Source organism: Chinchilla lanigera, unplaced genomic scaffold, assembly GCF_000276665.1.
Source record: "Chinchilla lanigera isolate Chin_1 unplaced genomic scaffold, ChiLan1.0 scaffold00008, whole genome shotgun sequence".
In the NCBI taxonomy this organism is placed as follows: Eukaryota; Metazoa; Chordata; class Mammalia; order Rodentia; family Chinchillidae; genus Chinchilla; species Chinchilla lanigera.
The window spans coordinates 930,059-954,994 of record NW_004955409.1 but is presented as its reverse complement, the minus strand read 5'-3'; the positions used below and the strand labels follow the sequence as shown (position 1 = coordinate 954,994).

Here is a 24,936-nt window from a genome sequence, read left to right as displayed (position 1 = left end):
GAGAAAGAGCTCTCTGACACCCAATCCCCCATTTGGGTGGATCCTTCCACAGCTCCTGCCCTCGATGCTAATAGCTGTATGGGAGACAGAGGTCACAGTGTGTGCCTCATGAGGAAAGAATTGACTCCTTCATTTGTTCATTCGCAGTTATTTGCTGAGCACCTATTATGTGCTATGAGTTTTGCTAGACACCAGAGGCTCCATAAGTACTAAGATACAGGACCCCCGTCAAAGAGCTTAGTTTATTTTGCCTTAGGGAAGTCAGAGCAATTGCAGAGATAAGCTGGACTTGCCCTGCAGATGAAAGCTGCAGTTGTGGTGTCCCGGCCTGCAGCAGCAGCGCACACCCCAGCCCCTGGCGGTGGGCTGAGCGGTGAAGCTCCAAGGTGCGAGGCGCTGTGGCCACCGTCAGCAGCACTGTGGTCATGTCCAGTCACGCAGCAGCAGTAACAAGGCACAGTGAGCACTTGACGTGCTGGCCTTTCGCTTTGGCAGCATGCGGATATCGCTTGGTTTCTTTCTCCTCCTGTCTCTGCAATTAAAGCTAACAAATTGAATTTAATAGAAAATTAAGAGAATAATGAGGCCTAGAAGGGCAACTTGTATTGAGGTTATTTAATAAATATGATTAAGAATCTAGTGCTGCGAGCACAGAAAGTTCTGCTTGCAGCTGAGTGCGTGAAATTAGGGTGCTGGAGAAGACGAGGAGGTTGAGAGGTCTCCGGCCCAGGAACCCTTGTCCAAATGAAATAAAGACCCTGGTGGGCGCTGCGTGTTAACCTGATTCCGAGAGCACCTGCGAGGTCGCAGGGTCGCTCGCATCCTGCCAAGTCTCTCTGCAGACTGAACGCCTCCGAACCTGCGAAAACTCGGGGAGAGCAGGTCTGCGCACAGCAGGAAGCAGAGTTCCGCTCGAGTCCCAGCCGCTCCTCTCCCGCAGTCAGTCCACTCTGTCACCTCCGCACAGTGAGCTTCAGCTGCTCACACCTGTGCCCCCAGGCCACAAGTCAGGGCACTAACTAGTAAAACTCAAGGCTTTTCATTTTCCTTGTGTTCAGCTGTATCATTATTACGTTATGATTGACACATAATTGTACCCACTTGGGGATACAACGTGGTGTTTCAGATTCATGGGTACGTTTTAATGACCAGCTCAGGGTGATAAGCACATTCATCACTTAAAGTTTATCATTTCTTTATAGACAGTGCAGCCGAAATCTGCTTTTCTAGTGACTTTGCGATGCACCTGTGCTATTTAGTTAACTGTACCCACCACGCTGTGCAGTGGAACGCCAGACTTGTCCCTCTCTCTGACACAGTGCCCAATGCCCACACACTTACCCAACGGGCATTGAATGCCGTGGCCTGGGTTCGTCCTCACCCTGGTGAACAATGCCTCATGTTCGCTAGGAGCAGTGATGTGGGCAGCCAAAGGGGACATGCAGAGGAAGAACGGCAGATACGGTACTCAGCGACTTTGTAAGCACAAGGAGTCTCAGCTCCTGCTCCTGACTTCTTGCCTTGTCCAGGTTCACCGCTGCCAACACATGCAACCGACCAGTAAGCTCGAAACCCTCTCCAGGGATCCTCTGTGTGCAGCTTTGCTTTTCTAATGAACGTGGCCTCTGAGAAAGCCGCCGGACAAGGCAGCGTTTCACTCTTGGATGGTTCCAAAAGCTCGGCACACTATCTGGCCTTGGTTTCCCCACCCGACTAAATGAGAAGTTGACCTGTGTTCTGAAATTCTGTGATTTTGAGGCAGGAACCTTGTTAGCAACCCACAGAGGGATGGCACACAAGGCATAGGCGGGGAGGGAGAAATGTTCAAGCTCAGAGAAGAGAATGTCATGCCACTCATGTAAGGCTTGAAGATGTAATTCACAGCAAAACAGGACAGTGACACAGAACTGGAAAACTCTAAAATTGGCTGATATTCACTAACTCAAAACGATCTCGAAGGGATTTCAGCAGATCAGGCAATCTTTCTCCCTTCAGTGGTCTGGGCTGAAGAAATGAACTGAGCATCTCTCAAAGGCATTTAGTTGATTGGAAGCACAGTGACAGTTGGATCCTGGCATACTTTGCGTTAATTAGGAGGGGAGACAGCTGCTGATGTTCTTCAAATTTGGAAACCAAGAAGTTAGAAGCATGAATTTTTATGCTGTAACTGCTGCTTCTGGCATCACATTCTCGCACATCTGATAGGAAAACGTCAGTCTGTCACTGAAAATGGTCATGTTCCTGAAGATGGTCTCTCCAAGGAGGAATTTTAACAAACAAAACATTGGCCTGCACCCGAGAGGACCACATATTCTATTTCTGACAACACACCACATCTCCTGAGAGAGGCTAGAGTTCTATAAAGTGATTTAGGACACTTCAGGGTCAGTATCCCACTGCTGCGTTCACCAGGGAATTTTCACCTGTCCTTCAATCACATATTTTAAGTTAAACTAGGTCTTACAAGATAAATCGGTTCTGATAAGTGGAAGGGTTGGAGAGAATTGATCTTTTGAAAATAAAAGAAATCGAAAGAGCTCAGATAAGCTTGTGTGAAATTGCTTGAAGCACTTCCCTGGTTGAAAGCCAGCTTGAGGGGTCAGAAGGTACAGAGATTGGACGCGGATTTGTTAAAAGACCCTGGGAACAAAGATGAGGCGGATGGAAAGGGGAACGGAAAATGAGCACACAACCTGGAGATGATCGTGATAACGCAATGTGAAAAACAGGAGTCACAAAGTGACAAGGGTGGGGCGGGTGGAGAACACAGGCCGGGAAATGAGGACCCACACCCGGTGTCTGGGAGATGGGGGCGGAAGAAGGCAGAGGTCAGAGATGACATTCATGTTCCTGCCTAGATGGTGGTGTGTCACCAACCCAGGTATGGAAATCAGGAAGAGAAGTGCGTGAGGGTGGCTGGGTAGTAAGTGCCATTCCCGCTCCACTGTGGCTCAGCTATGGGGACCCCCAATGGAAGGGCCCAGTCGGCCCTGGAGACCAAGACGCAATGCCCAGACTGCGGTTCCGCGTGGAGAGCAGATGAAGGGTCACTCCTGGGGGTGTAAAGCCCTGGGGACCGCTGACGGCTCAGGGTGAGCGTAGGGAGCAAGAAGGCCTGAAACGAACAATCGACGGACTCTGAAGTTTAAGGGATGGACAGAAGATTTAAAGCCAACAGAGACAGGAAACGGGCAGCAGGCGGAATCTGGAAATAAGCACGTGCAAGTAAGCAGTGTGAATCAAGGAGAGCAGGACAGACGAGGCCACCAACCCTCTCAGAAGCAGAGGTTTCCCGGCGATAGTCACACACGGGGTCAGCCCAGAAGTCGCCCCTGTCCGGATAGCGTGACTCTTTTCACACCTCTCCTGGCGGGCAGCCTTCCTTCCGCTCTGGGGAGTGCCTGGGAGTGCAGGCGCTGGGACAGAAATGCAGGCAGGCGGGCGGGCAAGGAAAGTCCTGAGGGAAAGCGGTTTGCAAGAAAACTGTCCTAAGAGAGCCATGGTGGGAGAGGCACCCCCTGCCTTGGGCGAGGGACACTGGGGAGCTTTGCGAAAGGAGATAATAAATGAATTGTGTTTTAAAGAAAACGTAAAAATGAGCCTTAGGAAAGAGAAAAGACTTACAGGACACCTGGCCTGCTTGCTATCTCTCCAGGCAAATTATTTGTAGCACCATGTCTCATGGTGTAAAACTTGATTATTACCTGTATGTGGCCATATGGCTTATTTGCTCATTAAAACTACACTCTGTCAGGCTAGATTTTAGAGTTCCAGAGCCCTTCGTAGAGTGTGGATGAAATCTGTGTTAGTGGCTTTCACATAAGTTCCTAAAATGACTCAGTACCCTTGAATTTCCTTGGACACATCCCTCTGCTCATGGAGCCTTTATTTAGCCATCCAAGTAACTTGTACAGGTCCACGTGGCAATTCAGTTTCCGATTTAGAATAAACTTATTAACTTATGAATTTTGGATGCTTCAAAATTTTTCTTTTTTCTTACTAAAAATGAATAACAATATAGAAGTTTGAGTTTATTTTTATATTATACTACTTCTGTAACCAAGTATTAAAAATTTATGAAGTAAGGTTAAGTAGCCTTTTACCTTTCCCAATTAGATGGTAATTTTTAAAATATGCTGTTGACAGTTTATGGAGTGAACTCTCAAATCCCAATATATTATTTCTTAAAACTTTAGAAAATTTGAGACCTAAGGCAATATCCTCCACTTGGGAACAGACAAACCCAGAAGAACACAAGGACGGGCTGTGTTGTAGCTGGGTAACATGGTGTTTACGCCATCACCCTCGTTATTGCAGAGGCCCTGCAGTCTGCGGGAGCCACCCATACTGGCCTCGATTGCTGTGGTTGTGTTAGTGGTATTATTTGGATCACACACAAACTTAAACCAAAAAACTTCCTCTTTCTACCTGTTTCCCCACTGCCCTAGTTACATGACAGAAAATTTGTTTGTATCGACTTAGAAACACACATCTATCAAAAACTTAAAGCTGTCACCCAGTGCTTAAATGCTGTAGTTTGACAGCTTCTGACTTTCAAGTAATAGCCAATTATGTGATAAGAAATGTCTAATCAGTAGACACTTAAGGTAGACTAAAGTACTAGTGTGAGGAAATAGCTTCACCCAAGTGACCTGTGTAACCATTTTCATGGTTTGCAAGAATAATTCATCCCACTGGGAATCCAAAGCCCTTGAACATCAAAGCAGAGAGAGGGAGGAACCGGTTGTGGTCATGTGACCTTCACCATGATGTCCTTTTGACACCACATGACATCACTCATTTATCACGTTAAATTTTCTTAGAAGTGTTTGCTCATCTTACAGCACACTCTCAGACCACAGTCCAAGGTTGGACTGCAATTTTAAAGTCATTATCTTGACAAGTGGACAAGCCCACCTCTGCTCTCAGCTCTTTCATTGGAGGGGACCCTCTGGGCAGGGGACTTCCTAGGTCCATGGAGAGTGGTGACCCAGGCATTCACTGTCCTTGGCCTTCTCATCCGAGTGAAGTCAACTTACAGCTGGTCTTCGAGCAATAAAAAGAAAATACAATACTAAGCATTCTGTAGGGTGCCCTACCTTTGGAACAGGCCATCGACATGTTCTCTCTGCGAAAGGCTAGGGCGTTGTTACGGGCTGTGTCTGGATGTCCCTCCAAAGCCCTGTGTGCTCATACTGGGGCTTTTCTGATGAGTGGATCCTGGGTGTGACACTGGGTTATGAGTGTGATGACTGGATTAGCCCCTGGTTTGATTAGTGCAGTTCTGGGTTTGGCTGGGTGGATTTACTGAAGACTAAAGGGAAGACCCACCCAGGGGCTGGGTGGCTTGCACCCCGGATGGGACACAAAGGGAAAGGGAGGGTTGCTGCTTGCTGCTTTTGTCTGCCTGCCTCGCCATGGACTGTTTCTGCCCTGCCCCTCTGCCATGCCTCTCTGCCATGCCACCCTGCTCTGCTGCCCTGCCTTGGAGCCAGCCAACTATGGTCTGAAACCCCTACAAACTGTGAGCTAAATAAACCTTTCCTTCTTTAACTTTGGGTATTGGGTATTTTGACAGTGAGAAAGTAACTAAGACAGAATTTCAGGATCTAAACAGCTAGACTGAGCGCTACATCTGTCTGAGATCCTCCAAATGATTCCCTGTAGTCAGTGATACTGTCGCCCCAGATCAGCTTGTCCCATCCTCTTCTTTGCAGGAGCAGACCTGCTAGGCAGGAACTGCAGACGTTGATGGTAGCAAGTGGGATTTCTGCCGGCTCAGGAAGGAAGATTTCAATCTCAGAGAACAGTCCTGTTTCCTTTTACATGGACTGATTTAATTCATCTATTATAAGGTTCTGTTTTGTTTTCGCCAAAAAACCAAAAACAATTATTTCACAAAAACACAATCAATAAACTGGAAAAAAATTTCAAAAATGCCTGGTAAAGTGTATATAGATCTTTTCCTTTAATTACAAAAGTAAATTTTGGTGTGTCTATTTGTTGCTTGTGTCTACAAGTTATTTTGTAATCTTTACTAACACTACTCTAAGAACAAATTAGATTTTACAAACTTGACCTCTGATGTTTTCACTGTAACAAGAAGCATCACAAATAAGTTATCTTGGTCTAATTATTTTTCTTAGGCTGCTCATGGTAGCGCACCCCTATAATTCCAGTACTCAGGAGGCTGAGGCAGGAGGATCGTTGTGAATTTGAGACCACCCTAGGCTACAAAGTGAGCTCAAGGCTGGCCTGAACTGTGTGTTGAGACCCTGTCTCAAAAAGACAAAAAAAAAAAATATTTTTCTTCTGCACCTGAATTCATTCACAAGCTTAGTTTCAAGCTATAAATAATTGAATTATTAAAATAAAATTAAAATTAAAAGTTCAACTCTGCATCTCGAACTGAGTTACCGTGACATCCCAGAAGAGAGGTGCAGCCTACCGTGTTTAGACGTGTGTGGACATGCGTGGATGGTTTGTTTATCCTCACTTAACACTTTAAAGTTGGAAAAGTACAAAGGTACTTTCAAACAAACTACAACACAATACAGGCTTAGCTCCCTTAATGCAAAAATCAAAAATCTATAGTGCTTCAATATCAAAATTTTTGAGTTAGTGCTCGGAAAGTTTGGGGCTTGGGGACATTTGAGGTTTCTGAGTTTTGGTAGACAAACGCTAAACCTGTGGAGTCTGGACGTGTATTCCCAAACCTGAGAGCTGGAATCCGAAGCACTCCTCGTCTCCCGCACTTTGGACTAGGGATACTCCACTTGTTCTCGAAAGTCGATTTTCAACTGAATTTTTATTTTAGTGGGACTATTTGTTGACAGGAATATTAAGACTGAAATATACGCTGAAACAGTGCCTGTATTTTACTAGAGTATGGCCCAGGGTTTTCTAGATTTTGCAGTCTTTGCGTTCGGGAGGGAGACTCTGTCCTGCCTCGCACCCGCTGGCCGTAAACCATGAAAGCTTTGCTCGCTGGCTCTTGCTTGTAAGCATGGCGTGCAAGCCAGTGTTCACGTGGAAGAGCCCTGCAGCTCCTCCACGATTTCCTGAACTCTTGCATTTGGTTTCCAAGACAAAATGAGAGAAAAGTACACGTGTAGACATGTGGCTGTCTCAAGGTACCGTATAACAAGCAAAAGGCCTCCGAGAGAGAGGAAGGTGTGCTTCTCAGTGCTCCAAAGTCATGTTTGCTGTCTCTCTGCAGCTAGATCCCGAAGCCAGCACTGTCCTGAAAGAGCTTCAGGTTAAACTCAGCGGGGTACTGGACGGGCTCAGCGTCACCTACGGCGAAAGGTAAGTGGCTGCGGGGTGGTTTGGGTTTGTAGAGCCGCTCCTCGAATGGGCCGAATCCACTCGACCCCAAGATCAGGTCTCTGCATTCTCTGAAAAGTACACGGTGACCCCACGACCTCACGGCGAGGCCCCTTCTCGCGGGGCACTCCCCACAGGCTGCTCCAGTTCTCACTCACCTGTCTGCTTCCCCGCCTCACTCTGCTGTGGTCAGACATCACATGCGCGTCAGCTCCAGGCTGGAGGGCGGGCAGTGCTCTGGGGAGAGCGGAGAGGGGAGAACTCCGCACTGGTGAGCGCAAGGCTCCGTCCACAGCCCTCCCACGCCACCGCACTTGGGCTAGCAGTGCCTCCAGCCTGCACCACACTAAGCCCGGAACCTTGGTGTTAGGACTGGGGCACTGATTACTCCCATCCATAGCCAGGAATGTGGAATCCATGAACAATCCTACATTCTTTTATGTTTTTCTAAAAATAAACTTAGCTTGTTTACGGCATGGCTGTAAAGACAGAAGTCCGCCTTTGGTAAACTTCATTTTGGTCCTGTCGTAGAAAGGAACCGTCTCATTATCAAATGTTAGACTGCAGACCAAATACATCTTTGAAGAGGCTCATTAATTTAATATAGAATTGCCTCAAGAATGAATTCAACAGAGGCTGCCTTATCAGTTTAAGCGATGTGTCTTGTTCTCCAAGGAGACTAGGAACCTTTCTGTTAGAGTGACGAGAGTTTGAACACCTATTGTGTCTTTTGAAAGACGCAACTGAGAGGCATTGGTGGCTGCTTCCTGATGCCTTGTCTTCATCAGAAAGACCAGAAAGGGAAGACACCGCAAGCACTGCACTGTTCGCAGATGTAAGGATGCAGCAGAGTGAGGGGACGCCACACTCAACCTTCCTGACAGCAGTTAGTGGTCATCCGCTGTGTCCCCACCCTGGAGCCCAGGGGTGTCTTCCCTGGGACCCACCCCACAGCACAGCAGCCCCATGGTCCACAGGGTCTGTGGCCTCAGCCCAGCTCCTGTCACCAACACCAGGGTTCTGTCTCCATCAGGGTGGGTCGCAGAGGCTGCTCCCGGGACACGGGGCTCACTGGCTGTGCCAAGGAAGCGCTCAGAGGTGCACCGTGGGCGAGCCGTGTCCGGCTTTTCTCTCTCTCTCGTTGTGAATTCAGCACAGTTGGCGGAAAGATTGACCTCAGTATGAACAGAGCTCCTCTGGCAAAGTTAGGGTGGAGAAGGAGAAGGGGCCAGGAAGAGCTAGAAATGTTCATCACTGTGTGGGAAATAAGAGGAGCATTCAGAGTGGAAACTGGAATGTGAATAGAGTATTTAAACCTCTTTCTGTAAAATATCTGAACCACACCAATAAGCAAATGTTCTTTGCTTTGGTTTGTTTGAGGGAGGAATCTTCATGCTATGCAGGTTAAAATGCAGGTTCTACTTTGGGAAGGACTGGGATGTCTTCATTTCTGAAGTCAGGAGTACTGCTCTGGGTGCACTGTGGGCTTTGTTTGTCCCAGGCAGGCGCTTGAGCCCGGGCACTGATGCCCACGGTGACCAGGATCCAGTCCTTCATCCTCTAAACATGGGAAGAAGCTGGCGCTTTGCTCAGTTGGGGTTATTGGAGCGAGCAGGCCCATGTCACACTCCTTAGACAGCAGTAATTGCTGACCCCTCGTTGCTATGGAGCGTCACACACAGGGTGCACGGGAGTCCGCAGGGATCCCTGCAACCATGCTGCAAAGCTAAACCAGAAAGTTAGTCTGCAGCTGCCCGAGGCATGTCTGAAGTAGCAGCTGGCTTTAAAAATAGCTGCATCAGGAGCTCCAAAAGTCAGTTTGACTTGTGTCATTAACATTAAATTGTCCTAGGCCTGCAGCCGTTGGAGTGCTTTTCAGGAAGCCAGAGCAGAGCAAGCCACACTTGAAGCGAGGACCCTGGGTCCTGACATTCATGGGTCCCCTGCCTGGGAACTGAGGTAGAGATTTCACGGTGGCAGCATAGGAAAGATGCACGTCCAGATGGCCCTAAGATTTTCAAACTGCATCACTTAGATTTCCTGTTAGTGTTTCTCCTTTTGTAGGTGGCTGTGTTTCCTTTACTGATTCCGTTAGCACCAGCAGCAGGCTGGATCAGTGAACGAAGAACTCAGGGTATTTCCTAGGAGTTCTGAGCCCCTTCTGTTCCTTGGGTGATCACAGAGGCTGTTGTTATTTCCTGCGCTGTTTTTATTCAAGCTACCTAATAAAGATATCTTCAGCAAAAAAATGGATAGAAAAAGAAAGGTTATTAGGTAAATTTACTAAAATTGCATAAAGATAAAGGCTTTTTCAGTGAAATGTAGATGTTGGCTTACCCTGAACATATGAAAAGTAGAACTCCATTGTGATGACCCTGAGGATACATCCTGTATGTTTGATCCCACGCCTAGCGTGTGGCTTCATACTGGAGCCACAGCACAGGTCCGCTTAGGAACCTACCTTCCACATATTTGAAGCATAATTTCCAGACCCTCTGCTCAGTCTACTCCCCACCCCAGTGAGGAGTGAGTTTTGATTTGACTATCGGTGCAAAAGAAAGTCATTTCCAAGGTGATTCTTACTGCAGCCAGCAGGATCATTGATGATCCTGTGGGAATCAATTGGCTAGAAGTTTCCACCATTCTATGCCTTCCTTTTCTCTCACTCCAAGTACCTACTGTCGTAGTCCCGATTCAGTACACCTCCATCAAGGGCCACCCCATCCCTGCCTCTCCCCCCCCCCATCACTCTCTCCCTCCAGCCTCTGCCTGATGGAAGGCCAAAGACTGGTCTGGCCCAGTCAGCCAAATGGTCAGAGTTTGGATCCCCCTGGATGAGGGCTTGGAAGAGGTTGCTCTGTTGGACCAGATAAATAGAAAGAGAGCAAAGAAATGTGCTGCATTTCCGGGCCAGCTGAGATCCAGATCCAAGTGGAAGTCTGAAGAGGCAGGGATGGTCGAGAAAGCCTTGGGGAGTCCAAAGCCGAAGGAGGATGGGCCAAGCACAGGGTGGATGCAGCTTCAGGCCTTGAAAATGTGGCTCAAATTGTGGACCAATGTGTTTATAAGCCTCCTTTACAGGGCTAGGAATAAAACAAACACCCAAACTGTGATCCTTTACAAGCTGTTGAAAATTTCCCTTACTAGGTAAAGCCAAAAAGGAAACAACCTCACTAGACTATTTCATAATAAGTTCTCATCTCTGCTGCGCAATCAGGAAGCCAAGCCTTCTCCATTTATTGATGTATTTTCAGCACCTGGGACAGCGTGAATGAGCATGTGGATTTGCATTTCACATAGGCAGCGAATAATTTTTTAGTGTAATTATGTCCCAAATATTACATGGACATACTTATCCTGAAAGATATGGACTAACTGAATCAGACTTAAGGAGACACCTACTGTGTGTGTCCTTGACAAATATGGCGGTCAGAGGTCAGGTGATAGAGGAAGCACAGCCGGTGAGGCTGGAGGGAGACCACACAGGCAGACACAGAAACCAGACGGGGCTGTGACCCCCCACCCCGGGGCACCTCTACAGAGCGGCCTGTCTTCCAAACAGTGTTCAGAAAGCACAGGCGCTAATACTGGTGCTGGCTGAAGGCACCCGCCCTGTTGATTCAACCTGGAAACCACCACTTTTGTCCAGTTTGCACACAGAGGTTCTAAGCAGGCTTTCACTGCAACAAAGGCTTCTCAAGTTGAACACTGAATTTGGAAACTGGTAAACAGGAATTTACGGTGTGTGAAACACCCAGGCTCCTCGGGTAGAGTTAAAACAGACCTTGGCAAAATGTTTCTTTTATCCCAGAATTTATATTCCCCATTTAGCTTTCAGCTTGTAATTGAAGAGTGTATAAAACAGATGAGCTCTGAACTGCACCAAATGAGATCAGACGGCAGCACCACATCCAACAAGAACAGCGCAGTGCTGGACGCAGAGATCGTGTTAAGGCCTCTCATGGACTTCTTGGACAAGACGTAAGTTCTCTACCCAACTTGATCTTGACTTTTCCCTAAATTCCTACATTTGTCTGCTAGGGCTTTAAGAAAACACTGCTTTCCTGTGTGTAGGAAGCCTTAGAGGAAGTGTCATAGAAACAAATGAATTCCAGAAAGAGCCGTGTTTGATTTTTTACTGCATGGAGAAAAATCATGAATCACTGCATAGAGGAAGGAGAAAGAGGAGGGAGGACACGGGGAGCTGCAGAGGCTTCTGTCGGGAGGCGGAGAGAAATGCAGGGGTCCACGCTCCTCGGATAACATATTGTTTCACCTTTTCCTGGACAGAAGAGGAGATTGAATTGAGGTCAGATTTTGTGTCAGGAACCTGCTGAAGAAGAACACAGAAATGTGACTGACTGAATTCAGCCGATGGGCAGGCAGATCCCCCCTGACTCGGCCTTCAGAGCCGAGTGCCCGAGTGCCCTGGACACCCATCCCTCTCCCAGCCACTGGGTGGCAATGAGCCAGGCCAGTCGAACCCGGGCCCTGCAGGAACATCGCACGCTGGAGGGTGGGTGGGCTGGGGAGCTGGGAGCCCACTCAGAGTCCTCAGCCCCAAGGCGGGAGCTGGCGGCTGGCTGGCCTGTCCCTTATGTCTCCTCTCTGTCTCTACTTTCAGAAGTTCTAATTTAGTAAAAATCGTGACTCTCAAAAACTGTCAGATTTGGGAGTATTTCAGGTTTTAACCTCAGGGATGCTCAAGTGGTGAAACCCATGCAAAACTTCCAAAACCTGAGAACTCCAAAGTCTGGAACAGTTCTGGCCCCAGAGGTCCAGATACAGGGCGCTCAGCCTTTTCCCAGAGCCAGAACTGAAGACAGAAAAGTAAGCAGTAATTTCAAATGCCTATGGAGGGCCAGGGTCATAGGGTAATTTATATATGTCATCTCATTAATTATTATTGCAGCATATTAACTATTAAAGGGCCAAGATAATAAAAAAAGGAGGGCTATAAGGCCCTTTTTTTAATTACTACATGTTTGCAAGGCATAATGATTACATTCACTGAGGTAATTGCTGTGTACACGAAACATCTGAATTCTTCATCCCCACAAGGAAGTAGTAGCAGCAAGAGAGCTGGGCACAATGGCATGTGCCTGCAGTAGCAGCACTCCAGCAGGATGATGCAGGAGGATGCAACTTGGGGCCCAGCCTGGGCAAGTTGATGTCTTGTCTCCAGAAGTCACAACGGCTGGGATGCGCTCAGGGTGAATGCCCTGGGTTCCATCTCCAGTACTGCAGCAAAACAGAAACAAACAAAAACAGTAAGAGACCGGAAGTCTTCAAGGTGGTTCTGAGAAAATCCCCAGAAAAACTGTGTTACATTGTGAATGCCTGGTTTTGCGGTTTTTGTGAGCCTCCCTGAGTAACGCGTCTCCTTTCTTGATGTCTCACCTCCTCCACGAAGATCTGGGCACTTTGTGCAGTGATCTGGATGCTCCATCCCCAGGGGCAGCGATGGGCAGGGCTGCAGACATGTCCCTGGGGCAGCCGTACCCCTGGTTTATTCCGTGCATTGTCCATCTATGCAGGGTAGCCCAGCATGCTGTATGCATGAGCCAACCACAAAAATAAGATCAGTTCTTGCACACAGACCTTTCGGACGTGCACATTACACTGGCCCACTTCGTCCCTCCGTGAAGCAGGCGAAACTCCTCTCCTGAGGGAGCCTCAAGGAGCCCGGGGTCACTGAAATGTACCTCACAGGTGTTCCACAGCCCAGTACCTCCACACACCAGGCCTTCGTGTGCAGGCGTGCTCACTGTGGCTGCAGGGATGCGGAAGGCATTCTGGATAGGGGTAGAAAAACGTACCCCGGCTTTGACTCTCACTCTCTAGTTCTACTAGTGGTGGTTAGGGTCAAGGGTCACCTTGACTGGCTTCAGGATCCGCCCAGAGGGTTGGAGGAGCACCCTTCTGGGTGTGCCATAGAGGTGTGGCTTTGGGGTCAATGTCTGGCCCCTCACCCCTCCTCTCTGGCTCTGCTTTGGCCATTGTGAACTCAGCAGCTTTGCTCCACCATGCCCTTCTCCCCTGGGGCCAGCTTACCATGGACTGAATCGTCTTAAGACATGAGCCGAATTAAACCTCTGCTCCTTTAAGGCAGATGTCAGGTATTGTGTCCAGCATCAGGAAGCCCGGCTGACACACACTTCCTCAGACAAAGGCTGTAACTTCTCTGAGTCTATTTTCTGTTTCTAAAGTGGGTATAATAACACAAGACATTGGTGCAAAAGAGGTTGTACCCGGTGTCATACAAATGATAGGTGATATAGCATCATTATTTCAGCACGAGAAAAGCTTGTCATAGGGTCTATACCTATTGAGCCTGGTGAATTTTGGTTCTTGTTTACAAAGACATACACCTCTGTCACGTTGTTAGCTTAGTGCCCAGTAGTGATAAGGATGCATTTCTTGGATATTCAGTCTAGACCATAAACATGGGCATGTGCCACAGCCACATCGGGGTGAGGGTGGAACTCCTGTGCTGGGAGCCTTGACTTTATCACAACGAGGGGTCTGCTCACTGCCCTGTCAGGTGCGTGGGAATAGTAGTTCTGTCGCGTTTCTCAGAAACCCCCGAGCCAGAGCCTGGGGCGGTGTGCAGAAACTGCTCATGGCAGAGTAGACTTTATGTGTGAATAAAGAGCGGTCCTTTCCTTCAATTGTACATTTACTCTGTATGTTTTAAATGTTTTTCCTTCTGACTTGACATTCCTGTCAACTTAGGCACCAGTTTAAGAAAATAAATGCTCAGATTTCCTCTTCTGCCAAGTATAGTGAATTATCTAATGTGTAGAATTAGTAACTGCTTTTGATAGTATGTATCCTTTGCAGTAAATGGAACTTAGCGTTTTTAAATTATGAAGACCTGTTCAGCTCTTTGAATCTCGGTAGTTAATGTGAATTTAAGGGGCAGTGAAGCACACTGATGAAACTTGAACTCGAGTGCCTGTCCTGTTTCAGACTAAGTCTCTCAGCCAAAGTCTGTGAGAAGACCGTGCTGAAACGAGTTCTGAAAGAGCTGTGGAAGCTGGTGCTCAACAAAATCGAAAAGCAGATTGTCCTCCCTCCTCTGACAGATCAAACAGTAAGTATTTAAAATATTGTTCACTTTCAATAACCTAGGTAGCTGCCTCTTGTTTAAGTGAAGGCTTTTGCTACAGCTGAAGTACTAAACTCATTTAGGGGGTCTTTGGTATACAGTTTCCTAGCAAATGCTTGATCAAATCACATTTTTCTTTCCTAGTCAAGTTTTAGCAGTGTGAACAGCAGTCACACTTCACACTGGCTGTCATTTGTTTGTCTTTGAAAAATGAATCAAAGTCCATTTTGTAAGGGTGTCTGCTCTACACATGCTACTGTACATGTTACTGTGAACCGCAGGGAAGTAGGTTTAGGGAGGAGGCAGGTGCCATGATTCTCGCTGAAGCGTTGTAGCCTCACAGGTAGTTCCAGCGCGGCTCTCTGGGACCTCTCCCCTTCCCATTCTGCTTCTCCGTTACTACCCCACCTAGAGGTGGCTAGAGGAGGAACGCTCAGTGGATCTGGAGGATGTGGTGGCCTCACAAGCAGGGAAATACACAAGAACCAAGAAGATCAGGAGGCAGAGAGCTGGACAGTGGTCAAAGGCTGCACAGGGCCGGGGGCTTGCAGTCACCATCCACACCAGCAAGCAGACAGTAACCCAGCAAGTGCTTGTTAAGGAAGAAGTGTGTTCTTCTGTGACTAAGGAGGAGAAATTGATGCGAATCCCGAGTAATTATAAGCTAAAATACATGTTGCCAGCATTAATCGTGCATACCAGTCCATCTTTATCCAGCGGAATTACACAGACAAAAGTATTTCATAGTGTACCAAAATACAAAAAGGACTGTTTGTCTTCATTTACTGCCAGAGAGTGATAAAATACAGAATACTTTGCATTTTACTGAGTGCCACGAATGTGTGGTTAATCAGTTACGGTCGCCACCTGTGGGAGGGCAGCCCCATGGACACACCGCCGCACACAGCCTCGCTCTGTTGTGAGGCGTGACTGTACCTCCAGCTGGCTCCCGGGCCACGGCTCAGGGGGAAGGGTGTTGGTGCCGTCTGGAAGCCGGGTAGGTTTCCCTGGCAGTGCGCCCCGTCAGAGCTCCCGGGACACAGCAGAACTGTGACGTCAGCAGGATAGGAGTGTGTTCTCAGGCTCGCTGTGCACAGAGCTTGTCAAGGGACAGGGCAGGGGCTTCACAGCTCCCTCTCTGGAAGCCACACCTGGCCAGGCCACCCCTGTGCACCTCACCCCACTGTGCTCTGACTCCCCCACCAGCGCATTGCCTCACCCTGCCCCTGCACCCCGCTGCTGTGCTGTTGGGTTGGTTGGTTTCACCTTTAACATCCTGGGCACCATTGGCTGTGCCAACCCTTCCCCCCCACTGTCCACGCAGCCTCTTGAAGTAGCAGTTGCTATTTTTGATAGTACTTCAGTAGAAAATTATCCTGGTCTTTGATGGCCTTGTCCGCTGCTATTTCCCCCATAAACTTTATGCTATTTAGTGTACCATTTGCAGAATATGAGTCTTTTAAGTACACCACATAAATATGTGTAAAGTTTTAAGTGCATTAATTACATAACCACACAAAGCCTCTCTGTAACATTTCATTCTTGTATAAGGCTTCCCTACAGCAGCTTATCACCTGCCTTTCCCCAACCATCGACATCTGTGCATGTGAACCTGTATCATCCATTCATTCCTTCATTCATCCATTTGCTGAGTGAATATTATCTGAGCTTCTTATGTGTTCTAGGCACTGTGCTGGTTGCTGAGGATAAAATATGAGCAAAATCAGCCATGGTCACTGTTCTCAGAAGCCTGGTAGTCCCTGATTCCCTACTGACTACATACTCTTCAATAAAAAGAGAATATTACCTTGATTTCCTTTACTTGGGAAATATTCCAAGCTGCTGAATGTGGCCATGGTTGGTGGACCAGCCTCGTCCTGGTGTTACGGGAAGGCTTGCAGGGCGCATCCGCTATCTTCCTGTGGCCGTGGAGGAAGCGCTCAGCCAAGGGACAGAGTGAGAGGACAGGCGGCCGCTGAGCAACTGCACCACATTCCAGGAAGAGTCGCTCTTTCTACAGCCCCGCAGCTGAACAGTTTTGCACATTTATTCTGGGGGGAGAGGACTAAGAGAGCTGCCTCTGCTGAAAGAACACAGTAGGGGTGTGAGCATGTGCCAGTCAACCTGGCCAGCATGGCTCGGTCATTGCAGACCCACAGCTAGGACTTGGAGCGGGAGTGGGACCATCGCGCTGACCGCCTTACAGGTGCCTCTGCCCCGTTCTTTGAAGTGGACAGAGAAAGACGTGGGACATAAAAGCCACAAACACCACACAGTAAACAAAGAAAACCCTCCAGTGACTACTTTTGCTGTGACCAAAACTGCAGCTGTGGGACTGATCTTCCTTTTCTCTGTCTCTGTATGTTTCTAGGGCCCTCAGATGATTTTCATCACAGCGAAAGACCTTGGACAGTTATCCAAACTGAAGGTAAGGAGCGTGCGGGGGCTGGGGCCCCAAGAAGCCAGGCGCTAATGCGGCTCTTGCCGCCCTCTCCCTCTCCTAGAGGGGCGGGTGGGTGCCTGCGCTCTCTCAGCCTGCTCTAAGGACTTTAACTCTGCACTGCGGCTGCCAGCACGGTCACTTTTAGAGCACATCAGAGTACATACTTTCTTTCGTACGTGAACAAAGGCAGAAGGAGCACTGCATGGAAATCCAGTGACTTCTGTGAAAAGCGCTAAGTCAGAAAGCACAGCACAGAAAACTTCGACTCTCATCCCAGCAGGCAATGAACGCGTGGACGTTTCGGCCCAGCCTTTAATAATGAGCACTTCAGAGTTCCCCAGCTTGGAGCCTACTATACATAGGAGCCCTCAGCTCCACAGCATTCGGGTAGGAACTCGGCCACAGCTACCCTGTTTAACCCACTAGGACATAGCTAAGGGGAGGAGTTCCAGACACACATGACCCTGGTTGTACTTCCCACACGATGTGACGCTGGCCGCCCGTTGAGCTGCTCCAGTTTTTAGATGTGGCATCTGTAGGAAGCGAAGAATGTTGGCACTTGGTCTGTGGCTCCTGTGAGAACAAAGAAGATAAAGCATCCGCTAGCTTTGCTGGGTGTGACCTGCTGCTGGCAGAGGGGACCATCCCGGGCCTGTTGTGGCCCAGTTAGCACCCTGGGTACCCTCTCCTCCCTGCACTGCAGTGGGGAGCATCACTTGCATAATCACGCAGTGAGATAGGCATCTACGACTTTAGTGTTCTATCATCTGTATCACCTCCTTCCTCAGGAAGAACTGAATAACCATCATCCATCTGCAGGACAGAGCTGTCATTCAGAGTTCTCACAGGGTCTAGTGCTACTGGTGGTTAATTGAGGAGATTAGGCTGAGGCAGGAGGATCACAAGTTCCAGCCCAGACTGCACAATTCAGCAACTTAGTGAGACCTTCCCTCAAGGTAAAAAGTAAAACAATGGAAAAGGGCTGGAGAGGTAGCCCAGTGTGAAAGCGTGAAGGTCCTGGGTTCATCAGGAAACGAAAGGCAGGTGGGCAGCACTGGCCAACTGTTGTTTTGGAGCCTGGATCTCTGACATTTCTCCCTTTACTGTCTTCCTGGACTTTGTGCACCTGTCTTGAAAAGCGGGTTTAGACAGAACTGAGGTTTCTCCCACAGCCGTGAAGGCCAGACAGCACGGAGCAGCACGGAGGGAGCGGCCCCCAAGTGTGTGCCGAGCACTGTGGGATCCAAGGGTGCACCCGATGGCTCCAGAGCAGAAGCATCCTAGTTACTCTTCTCTCGTTGCTGGGACAAATTACCTGACGCACAAAATGAAGGAAGGAGAGGTTTATTTAGCTCACTGTTTGTAGAGGTTTCAGTCCATAGTCAGCTGTCTCCAAGGCACAGTGGCACATGGCAGGGGGGCTGTCTTGGTTACTTTTCTCTCCTTGCTGAGACAAAATACCCAACGCCTAGAATTAAGGAAGGAAAGGTTTATTTAGCTCACAGTTTATGGAGGTTTCAGTCCATTCTCGGCTGGCTCCAAGGCAGAGTGGCACTTGGCAGAAGGCAACCACTCCTGGCCGCTAAAAACAGCAAAGCAACAAGAGCAAAAGGGAGGAGTGGCGGCAAGCAGCCTCTCTCTCTCCCTTACACTGTATGCAAACTACGCGCCCCAGGGCGAGTGTAGCACTCACACCCATAAATCAATCATAAACTCTAGAAGCTGCCCCTGACTACATGAGGCTTTATGGGACATCCAGACACAAAGCATAACAGGAAGTAACAGCAGGTGGCACAGCACACACGAACCTCGATGAACGGCCCAGTCCAGGGCTCTGGCTTCCACGGGCATCACTGCAGCCCCACCCTAAGCTGGGCCGCAGATGCCAGCCCACACCCAGGACCCAGGGGACAGAGACCCCAGAGGGTGTGCACCTTCTGACGGGAACATCAGTGCAGAGACAAACCGCGCCCTTGTTACCACCAAGACTTTGCATTTTGGTGAATTCCCTGTTAAGTCTTAATGCAAAGTATGAATAAAATGGTCTGAAAGGTCATTTCAACAGCGCTGAAGTGATCGGAAGGACTAAAAATAAAACCTTATTATCTGCAGCTGATGAGAAGATAACTCCGTTCCGGATCACATCATTTTCTTACTGACTCTTGCTATTTTATGTTAAAATTGTGGGTCTGTCCATTCATCTCACATGAATTGCAGATCTCTGAGCCCTCTACAGTCATATGCAAAATACTGAAACTGCCACTGGCACAAAGAACTTTAAAATTTGCAAAGCTAATTACACTTATTTTTTACCAGACTACCATTTCCTTTTTCAAAAACTTAAACCACTTTAAAAATTCAGTGTATTAGTTTGAAAGCAGATTTGATCTGCTGGAAAGATGCTATTTGAAACTGTTGCACTGCTGGGTAATTTCACAACTCCTACGCATAAATATTAATGGATGCCACCTTGAGAGAACACATGATCAAGAAAAATAGGATAACGCGGGGAGCTACCGTAATTGTTTTTCTACATTTGACTATGATTAGGATTATTTTATTAAACCATTTGTTTATTAAACCATTTGTTCAACAGATTTACTTGCTAATAGTAATTAACATGGTCTGGAACTTCATAACATACGTATATTACGTATACCTGGTATCACCGTTCAATGCAGTCTGATTTATTTGACATAAAAACCAAAGTAAATATGCACAAATATGTACGGATGGCTGACAGAGGATCAGAAATCCTTGGTGACACACCGGTGACTGTGACTCCGTGGCCTGGCCTTCGGATCAGTAACCCATTGCTGCCCTCTTCCCGAGACGGCCTTATTTAAATGAGCTGTTGTTAAATCCCAGAAAATCACTCCTAGTAATAATGATATTTGTATAGCACCACATACATCATTTATGGCAAAGAACAATGTGGTTACACTGTAAAATATACTCCACTGATGAAGCGCGAGATTTACTGGTCCTCCGACATTCCCCTCTCCCATGCTCCTTGAGTGTCAAAGGCACTGAGCACTGCAGTTCAGGAGACATTAAATGATCTCCCACACTGGAGCTGAAGCTCCTGCATCAGAGGAAGGTACACCTTCAGCCGTGATGCGGACAGCACGTTTTCAACAGTGTCCAAAGACAGTGGCTCCGATGCCTCATGGGAGCTCTTGGGGTTCGCTGAAGAGTCCCCACTCAGCCACCACCACTGTACGCCTAGACCTTGGAGGATGGAGGAGCGGGTGGGATGCTCACTAACTGTGGAAGAGAAGAGGGTGGGGCAGAGGCCAGGGCAGGACAGGAGCTCTGCACCCTGCACAGAGAGGCTCACCCGGGGCGGCAGGGCCCATGCTCCATGCCCAGCACACGCACGGTGCCTGTCATGGAGCAGAATGGGGCAGTCCCAGGGTGGGAGAGTCAGGAAGAGTTTGGCTTTTCCCTGTTCATTATTTTCTCCAACTTCATACCATCACTTCTTTAAATAAGCCGTGAATGATGGGTTGAGACAGTGAACAATGAAAAAAATCCATTGTAAAGTAATGAAGTCTGTGGTAAACTACTAAAATGCTTGTAAGACATTGAAACTCCCCACAGCCAAACCCAGCTGATAGTTGGGGCTCTTCCCGGGAGACTGAGGAGAGGCGCTGTGTCTGCGGTGGACTGCGGGGACCCCAGGAAGGCTGACATGCACTGAGCGCCTCCCTCCGGGAGACCCCAGCATGGAAAGGCTTTGACACACACTTTAGGTTTCATCCCCTACTTTTCCAACAGTAACTCTCAGTGAAAATAAAGTCACCTCTCTGGGAAAAGCAGTGCTTTTTTCATGTAGGTATTTAGCGCTTCTTCCTTTGGCAAAATGGATATTTATAACTATATAGCAAAATGTTCATTAACAAGCACACCAGTTCAAAGGTGTTTCAAGCGGGAGACCTTGGCGTGCGGGAAGTTGACAGCTCCTGTGTGAAAGCGCTGACTAAATGAACAAACCCGTTTTCCAGGAGCACATGACTCGTGAGGACGCCCGGGGCCTGACGCCCAGGCAGTGCGCCATCATGGAGGAAGTGCTGGCCACCGTCAAGGTGAGTCTGCACGCCCTCACACTCGGCCAGAGCCCCCAAGCCCCAAGGCCACCGGAGGGAGCCAAAGTGTCCTTCCAAGTGTGGGAGAAGGAGACGCCTGGTCCCCTCCTCACACCCAGGGCACGCACTCTTATGCCTGTGCCCTTCGTCCCTGAAAATGCACGTAACGCTTCTGTTGTAACTTAGGTTTCAAAGACAGACAAACATCTCCAAAACCTGGTTAAACAGATGGCTCAAGGAGGCTTTAGGTTAGCAGAGTCTGCTTTTCTGCTTTCTATGCTAGTTGAAATGAATTTTTAAAATAGCACCTTTTACTCTCTCAGTAAGACGATAGGTTGATTTTATTTTCTGTTGAAAATCAAAGGCCATGTGTTACGGGTACTGAGTTCTCAGAGCCAGAAGTTGACCAAAAGCTAGCGGCATGTGAGCTGAATGTGTGCAGTCTCAAGGTGGTGTCACAACTCTGCTCCAGACAATTCCTTTTGTCTGCAAGTAGTTCATATTTATATGTGAAAGCTTACAGTTAGAAGCATGGGTTTGCCTACATGGCCCAGGCCATGCCTCTCTGGAGAGGCCGGGGCAGCAGAGACCTGTGAGGTGCCTGGGGTCACTGGAAGAGGGAGAATGGTCCCACAGAGAGGAGCAGAGCTTTACTGCACCATCAAACCCGGCTCCACACCTTCCCGGAACCATCACCGCAGACTTTGCTTTATAGTTTCAGCGTTTGCGCTGAGGCTTGAGTCTTCTGCTGCCTCAGGGCTGAAACCACAGGTGAAGACACGAGGTTCTGGGGGTGGGGCAGAGATCAAGTGCAGAAGGAGCCCACGGATTCTTTGTCTGAAAATGTAGCGATTTAGCAAAATAATTTTGAGGAAAACATGGAAGACAAAAATACAGGGAAAGTTTGAAACTGATTCTTCCTGAAAGTTATTTTGAAATATTTGAGTAAGAATGGCCTGATGTTTGGAGCAGCAATGGCTACGTCTAGGAAAGCGTTGGTGCAGAAAATAAAAGCTGCTTAGTGTCCTCTGAGGAGGAAAGTAAGGTGAAAGTTACAAACTGAGCACAGCCTTGAGGGGATGTCACGAGGACAGTGTGAGGCTTTTGGATGGGAAGGGGCTGTGCTCTGTGCAAACAGGAGAGGAGCCAGTGCCCCTACTCAGCCCAATGCTTCCCTGAGGATCCCTGTGAGGCCAGGAGCCCACTGCCCAGCCTGCGGCCCCCAGGCCTGAGGCAGCGGAAGACCTGATCCTGAGCAAATCCCTCTGGTCGCACCTTGGCCACTCAAAGACCCTGCATTCCTGCTAGGTCATCTGTGAAAACTCTCAACCCACTCCCCACCACCAAACTCTTGCCCTGTTCTCTGGGGGCAAAACTACTACAGTGGACCCTGACTTAGGAGCTCATTTGTTCCCGAGGGCTGAGTAACTCATGCTGTTGATTCAAGGCTCAGGCTCCACTGCGTGGCCTTCAGAGGCTCCCTCCTGTACACAGGTGGATCTCAGTGTCCTGAGAGACGTGAACCAGGATTTCTCAATTAACCCCACATGGGAAATGATGTCGTAATGTTCCTTCCAGAACTCTTTCAGGTTTAAATCTGTATCTGAGGGCTCTGAAAGCGCAAGCAGCCAGCATCTGAGTCATGACTCAAGATTTTGGTCGTAAGTTAAAACTAAAATTCCAGTCGTAACCCAAGTTGTTCATATGCCAGGCCCATTGTAACTGGAGGGTCCCTGTACCTTGTGTTCAAGGTCCAGTACGTAGGTCCTCATCATGGCCTGCTCTTCCAGAGTGGGATCTGATGCTGGTCTTCATGAGCCTGTGGTCAGGTCCCTGGCCCCATCACGCCTCATTTCTAGGGTGCCACTGCTTTCAGGGACCTCCGTTGGGATGGTCTGTCTGCTGGGTGACTACTTGATGCCATGGCCTGCCTCTCTGCTGGGGTTGCTATCTGACATCTGCATTCTACGGCCCCTGTGGTTGGTTTGGGAAAGCCCAGGCTCCCTTCAGCTTGTCTGCCTCACAATGTGCCCCACGATCATGGCTGTCTGACCACGCAAGAATTCCGGAGGTGACTTCCAGAGGAGGAGCATTCCTTAGGAGAGTCATCTGCCAAGTGCTGGAGACTCAGAGTCTGCCTGGCACCCACGCTACGAGGAGAGCACTGTCATCTGAGCAGACCCCTTCTGAGAAGGAAAGACCTCTGAGACCAAAGCAGCCCGTGCCACGCGGCCAAGTCCTCGTTAGTTCAATTAGCCAAACAGGTGAGGACTGAGATAGAGAGACGTGCAGGAGAGTGCTCTGGTGTTTGTAGAACACAGGCACAAGGGCCTGTGCACACGTCACATCCTTCTCCGTCTGCATCCTCTCTCCAAATCCCTGCTAGCACCTGCATGTGAGATAGGACAAAGCGATTGTCGGCATTTAACAGACAGGAAAGCTGGAGGCGAGGATACTTAGGCTTTGTCCATGACCACAGTGCTGTTAGTCATTTGCAGAGCTGAGAAGGACCCCTGACTCTGAAGCCATTCTCACTCCTCATTATTCTACTAAGCATTTACAAAGAAACAGTGATATATCACAGGCCAAAATGAATTCAACTGCATCAGAAAATTTGTATTACTTCAATTATTCTCTATTTATTGAAAAACAACTTAAAGTCTTCCCATCTCTATACAAGTACTGATGAAAATACTAAATCTCTGAGACAATAAAATGTAACTGGGCTGCACCCCCACAGAGTTCCGGTTCTAAACTAGGAGTGTAAACCATGGCACAAATGACAGGAACCATCATCGTGACTGGCTGGACTTGGATCCATTTCATTCACCTACTAAACGGCTAAAAGGTGGTGTTTGGAAGCAAAAGGAGTAGGGTGACAGCTATGAGACACATGTCCAGCCACCTCTTTTGTGTGTGTAGGCAAGCAGAGGGCCACAAGGTATATCAGCTAGTGTTTTACTAGAAAAACAGATATAAAACAAGATATACAAATGTATAAGAAATTACAAGATTGGCTTACAACGCTCAGCCACAGAGTCAGGTGAAGAAGCATGCAGAGGGTGTCTGCACACTGGACACTGGAAAGTTTCAGCCCAACCTCTGGAGTTTACTGCAGAGTCCCATCAGCCCATGTCAGGAGGTCGATGGGCCTGTGACAGAAGGCTGTCGAGTCTAAGCCAGGAGGCTGAAGGGTCCAAGGAGGGAGCCAAAGAGTCTATGCCAGAAGCCAGAGATGGAGCCGAAGTCGAAGCCTGGAGCTCCTATGAGGAACAGAAGCCAATCTGTCCTTCATTTTCCCTTTATGCTGTCCAGGTGACGAGGTGCTCTAGGGTCGTCTACACCCTAGGTTGTAGAATTACTGAGCCAGTTTAGTTAAGCTTCTAACTTCTCACATTGACACAATCAGCCAACCATTCCACAAGGGAAAGTCGGCTGGACAGAGGCTCACCTGAGCTGGAGTCCCAGCCCACCAGCTCAGGAAGACTCAGGCCAGTGCAGGAGGTGCTGAAATGTGAGTTTCTTCCAATAGGAAATGAGATCTTCTCCCAGAAGCAACTACTCTGGCTTGAACATGAATCTAAAGACAATTCTTAAATCTTGAACAATCCTCAAAGCTCTTCATGAGGAAGTTTGAAATAAACAGCATAATAATAGCTGCTTCCAAATTCCCACAGACCTCTCCCTATGTGGACCTGAATACACATGCTGCAAGAGCTGGTGTAGATGCCTGTGACATCAGGGAGTGTCCACACTGAGCTTCCTCTAAAAATAACAAACATGTGTGTCCCAGGCCTCTAGAAATCTGCATTTCTTAGTATGAAGGATGTAAATTAAGCATGAATTCAAATACAGCTTTGGAAGTTACTTTTTCCTTTCTTATTTACCATTTCTTATACACCAGATTCTGGGCAAATAGCTGAAGATGGTTTTGAACTGCATCTCATGCGTCTGAATTTCTCACCCTG

At 48.3% G+C, this 24,936-nt stretch overlaps 1 protein-coding gene and 1 long non-coding RNA gene across 3 annotated transcripts in view; one reads left to right on the top strand and one right to left on the bottom strand.

Moving 5' to 3' along the window:
- Unc13c (unc-13 homolog C (C. elegans)) overlaps positions 1-24,936 on the top strand; it is a 435,225-nt gene that overhangs the window by 370,142 nt on the left and 40,147 nt on the right. For both annotated transcript variants that reach the window (XM_013510339.1, XM_005376625.2), the window contains 5 exons: positions 7,220-7,308; positions 11,158-11,307; positions 14,299-14,422; positions 16,809-16,865; positions 20,888-20,968. In XM_013510339.1, coding sequence (XP_013365793.1) covers positions 7,220-7,308; positions 11,158-11,307; positions 14,299-14,422; positions 16,809-16,865; positions 20,888-20,968 — 501 coding nt within the window. The remainder of the gene's footprint in view (positions 1-7,219; positions 7,309-11,157; positions 11,308-14,298; positions 14,423-16,808; positions 16,866-20,887; positions 20,969-24,936) is intronic.
- LOC102016134 lies at positions 11,455-14,284 on the bottom strand. Its single transcript, XR_259742.2, has 4 exons — positions 13,381-14,284; positions 12,727-12,877; positions 12,332-12,567; positions 11,455-11,608 (listed from the first exon to the last, which is right to left on the bottom strand). It is a non-coding gene; the product is annotated as an uncharacterized LOC102016134 (long non-coding RNA).